General features: G+C 42.8%; 1 protein-coding gene across 1 annotated transcript; it reads right to left on the bottom strand.

The window, feature by feature from the left end:
- Positions 1-508: 508 nt before the first annotated feature.
- Positions 509-3,903, bottom strand: LOC140993882 (kelch-like protein 10). The gene is made up of 5 exons (XM_073463437.1): positions 3,822-3,903; positions 2,105-2,588; positions 1,289-1,897; positions 970-1,119; positions 509-851 (listed from the first exon to the last, which is right to left on the bottom strand). Exons 2-5 carry the CDS (start codon positions 2,519-2,521, stop codon positions 531-533), a joined length of 1,497 nt encoding a protein of 498 aa, XP_073319538.1. The 5' UTR covers positions 2,522-2,588; positions 3,822-3,903; the 3' UTR covers positions 509-530.
- Positions 3,904-4,818: the final 915 nt, after the last annotated feature.

Below are 4,818 nucleotides of genomic sequence, written 5' to 3'. Positions count from 1 at the left end.
GGGTCACATGACCTGGAACCTAATGACAAAAATGCAGATTTTTCATAGAAAATATAATAAAAAACAGTAGAAGCAGTAAAATCAAATGTAAAGAGTTAAGAATAAAGTTTAGTACAGGGACTTCAAAATTAGAGCGATTACATGACAGTTAGTAAAAATAATATAGGGAGGCTTTTATTGATAAAAATGACATTTAAGTACAAAGTTTAATCAGAAAAAACAAACATTTAATCTACTGTTGACTTCAGTCTGACCAGAAAAAATGTTGAGACTATTGGAGATGATTTGATTGTTCACACAATTAATTTAAATGGATTAAATAGCATTGGTATCATTGTCATTTTAAGACCATTCCACTGATATAATGATAATATAATGGCATATTAATGCCAGTTCACCCTTTCAAAGGGCAAAGACCTTATTCAGACATTGAAATGTGAAACAAATATTAAAATACTCTCAATAGATAAGACAAATAAAATAAATCAACACGACTGTTCGGTGGATTCTTCCTCCACTAAGTCCAGTTCTTAAAGTAGCCTGGCGTCACGACACACAGTGAACTCGGCCATGTTGGGGAGTCCGCGCACCGCGCAACAGCTGAGGGCGCTGCGGGAAATCTTCGTGTCACAGGCCTCAGACCACACACCCGTCATCCCGTCGTAGTACTCGACGCTATAGGAGGTGGTGAAGCCGTTGAAGCCGCCCACAACAAAGAGCAGGTCGTCCATCACTTCGATGCCGAAGTTGCTGCGGGTGGTCGACATGGAGGACACCTCGTGCCAGGTGTCGGTGTGGGGATCGTAGGCCTCAGCGCTGCGCAGACGGGCGCTGCCATCGAAGCCACCGACCTGCGAGAGGAAGTGTTGAATAAACAGTTTCTGAGCACATGGCCCTCAATGAACCATCTACAAGACACGCTGGCACAAATTTGGTCTCAAGAGGTTGACATTGATGTAGCCTACTCACTGCAAAGACGCTGTCAGCATATGTCACGATGCCAACTCCACTGCGCTGGCTGCTCATGGGGGCGATCACCGTCCACTGGTTGGTTTCCGGGCTGTAGTATTCGCAGGTTTCCAGGCACTCGTTCCCATTGAAACCTCCACAAACATAGATCTAGGAAGAACATTAACGTTATTAACTATCTAACTAACTACTAAATTTACCAATATAAGCAACCTTTGTCGCCCCTGAAGAAAAAATTGCGTAAATGTGTAATCAAATGACCAATGTTCAGTCAGCATCTCTCTGTTACTCGTCCCAGCTGCTCTTCCACTTCACCCACCTTGTCGTTGAGTGTCGCGCAGCCGGCGTCGCTCCTGATCTCATGCATGGATGGAATGACAGTCCACTGGTTGGTGTCGGGCCTGTAGCGCTCTGCGGTGCTGAGGCGTACATGCCCATCATTGCCTCCCACTGCATAGATGCATCCATTCAGCACAGTGATGGACACATAGCAGCGGCGGAAGTGCATGGGTGCCACCTCCTGCCAGGTGTGTGTGCTCAGATCCAGCCTGCGAACACTGTTGAAAGACTCCATCCTGTCAAAGCCACCGACACAGTAGACGTACCCGTCGAGGAAGGCAGTGCCGTGATAGGCACGAGGGTGCTCCTGGTTGTTTGTCAGGTCGATCCAGAGGTCCTCCCGGATGTCATACGCCTCAATGCAGTTAGTTGGATCACCTCCGCTCCAGCCTCCGATGGCCAACAGGATGGCGTTAGGCAGGCGAGGACGAGCGACAGAGTCACGCATGACGAGGGCAGGTGAGGTGAGGCGGTCTTTGTTGTCCATGATCTCTTTCACCATTTGACAGCACTCAGCGTTGCTCTTCACCAGCTCATTGCACATCACAGTTGTCCCCAGGTGATCTCGACTCATTAAGGCCAGTCGGACCTACACGGAGAAAACAAGAGAAAATCTTTGAATTGAACTGAAGCTCTGCCCTCTTTGTAGACAGTCTGTGGTCCAACATGACTTCAAGCTTACAGCTCTCAGTTTGTTTGTAGTGGAGCTGCAGGTCTGAAAGCACCCAGGTGATCTTACAATACTGATGTTTCTGCTGTCAGCTAAATCCAAGCTAAAGCTAGTGGCAGAACTTACCTTTGACAAGAGTACAAGCAGGTGTCCTTGTCTTTCTTCAGGCCTGTGGTTGATCCAGTGAAGGACGGCCTCGCACACAGTACTCTCCTCTCTCACATTGAGGTCGTGTCTTTCCAGGATGGCAGTGAGTTCCTGCACAGTGAGATCCTGAAACTCTTCACTGGCAACGACCTCCTCAAAGCGATCAAGGATGAACTGGTAGGCCTTTCTCTGCAGCTCAAAGCAGGGGCAGACATTGGTGAACTGCCAGATGTTGATGCAGTTCTCCGGGCTGAGCTGCTCCTCCAGGAAGTCGCAGCAGGCTCGTACGATCTTCATGATGTTGAACTGATCGGCTGCTATCAGCAGCTCCTGTACGCTGTCCTCCGTCACAGAGAGAGAGCCGGTGTATGCAAACTCAATGATGACCTGCATCATGTCAGGAGACAGGCCTGGGATGTTGAAGACCTTCTTGTCTGGGGCTGACCAGCGTATGAAGAGAGCTCTGTGGGTCAGAATGAAAACACAGGAGAGGATTGAAAAGAAACAGTATTCATCATCTTTCTCTCGTCCTCACACTGATTTATAATTATTAAATTGCAAGTGAGGTTTACGCAAGTTGTTTGCTGTTAAACTGTATAACATCCTGCCTCTGTTACATGTCTTCAGCCCTATCCACACAGAACTAGTATCACCTGGGGACCTCAGATTGTCTGTGATCTTAATCTCATCCAAATCCATAATTTGTATTGTAAAAAACCCACCACATATTTCCTATCGTATTTTACCAAACACAGAATTCCTGTAACATGAAACCCGTTCGGTTTCCATTTGGCATCTCGTTGATTTGGAAATGAAATGTGATTGTGGCTCATAAATGTTGAACAGCAGTCAGCAGCTGTGCTGTGAGATCGACCAGGATGACGTTTAAAAGCAACGATAGAGAAGGTGAGGAGACACAAAAGGCTGTTGTGTTCAAGTACAAGTGTCTGTTTCTTGATCTGCAAATGTGTATTTATGCTTGACATCATGATGATGTCAGTAAATATGAATAAAATACAGACTGTGCTTATCCTGTGTGAATGCGTGACACAAAACCCAACGTGGGGAGGTAATTTCTGAGTTACATGAGGTCTCCTGGTAAAACTATTGTTTGATAACCACATTTTAGGATCATTGCAATTAAATCATCTTACTTTACCATTTTGTATTGACTGGAAATTATACGTGTTCTCTCTCTTTTTTCTTTTTTCCAACTTTTCAATTTGTGAACTAAATTTTTGGACAAAAGTACATCAAAAATCAGCTGTTTCAAGTGTGCATAATAACTTCCATTTATTATATTTTATTTATACACTTTTCAATTCAAAATCTGCTTTAAAGTACTGCAGCATGGCACCGAGAGACAGGATATAGAGTCAAAATTAATCTTTACATGAATGATAATTAAAAATGTGCACAACTGAATGGCAGAAAAAACCTTAATTTAAACATATATCTGACTGTGGACGGACAGGGAACCTGCACCATCATTAAACTTAAAATATGTTGTCTATATTCTGCATCAGGTCGTTCATGTCCTGACTTCTAGCTCAACTTGTTTCATCACAGCTGCTCATGAATCAAACCAACTCATTGCTTATTGTGATTAATCAGGAACCTATCGTTTAGTTTTTCTGCATATTTAAAGGGATGTTAATTTATAATCTCTCTCCCTGATATCAGATTACTGACTCACCGGAAGTACGGGCTGCATTCACAGAGGATCAGCTTGTGGACTTGAAACTCCACATCCTGGACTTTGATGACTGCATCACAGAAGTGTCCCTCCAGACGGAGATCATTAAACACTGAGCCTGGCTGGTCCGAAGATGTGCCTCGGCCACTCATCTTGAGTTTTAGTTGGAAGTTTAGTTTAGTTTAGTTTCCTCAGTATGTCGGTCGGTTTGTCTCAACAGGTTTGATCTCAAAACACATCATGATGGAATCATCACGTCGTCATGACTACAGTCAGTTCAAACTGTGAAATGTTATGTTTACAACCATACAACCACCCAAACATTATTTCATTTGTACATGTAGTTTTTATTTAAAACAGTCCAGTTGAACAGTAGCTGGATAATGTTTTATTAAAATGGCCTCTTTGGTGGGTTGAAGGACACAGAACACATCATAAACATGGCTGTTTTGTATATATACTAACACACACTGTAAAAAGTTGCACAATTTTACTCACAAACACATAAAGTTGTAAAGGTGTAAAAACTGATTATGATTCATGTGATGAATATTTTAAGTGAAGTAAGTGTGTGGGGAAAGAAGTCAGCAGTATGAATTTGAAAGATGTGTGAGCCTCCTTTCATATTGAACAGAGGGGGAACAGTATCTGACAGTAATACTCGGAGCTGTCAGGATGTGCTTTACCTGCTATAATGGAGCTGGATTTAAGACAAATATGATAAAATAGCGATTTATATTTAGCCTATAAATGAATCAGCATACTTTCTTCCAAAAGTCCATAATATTCAAAATGAAGTCTCTCACAAATATAATATTTTTTATTGATAGAAATAAGTAGTTGGTTGTGTTGTTCACACAAAGAAAACATTTCTTCATGTATAACATTTGCCGAATGAACAAGCAGCCCCAAATAGTTAAGAATGTGATGTAGACAGCGTTTCACAACGTTGACACAGTTTCTCCAAACGCAACACGTTTCAAATTTGAGTGTTTTC

The sequence above is a fragment of the Pagrus major genome, chromosome 3 (genome assembly GCF_040436345.1).
Source record: "Pagrus major chromosome 3, Pma_NU_1.0".
In the NCBI taxonomy this organism is placed as follows: domain Eukaryota; kingdom Metazoa; phylum Chordata; class Actinopteri; order Spariformes; family Sparidae; genus Pagrus; species Pagrus major.
The sequence above is the reverse complement of the archived record's forward strand: the minus strand, read 5'-3'. Positions and strand labels throughout refer to the sequence as shown.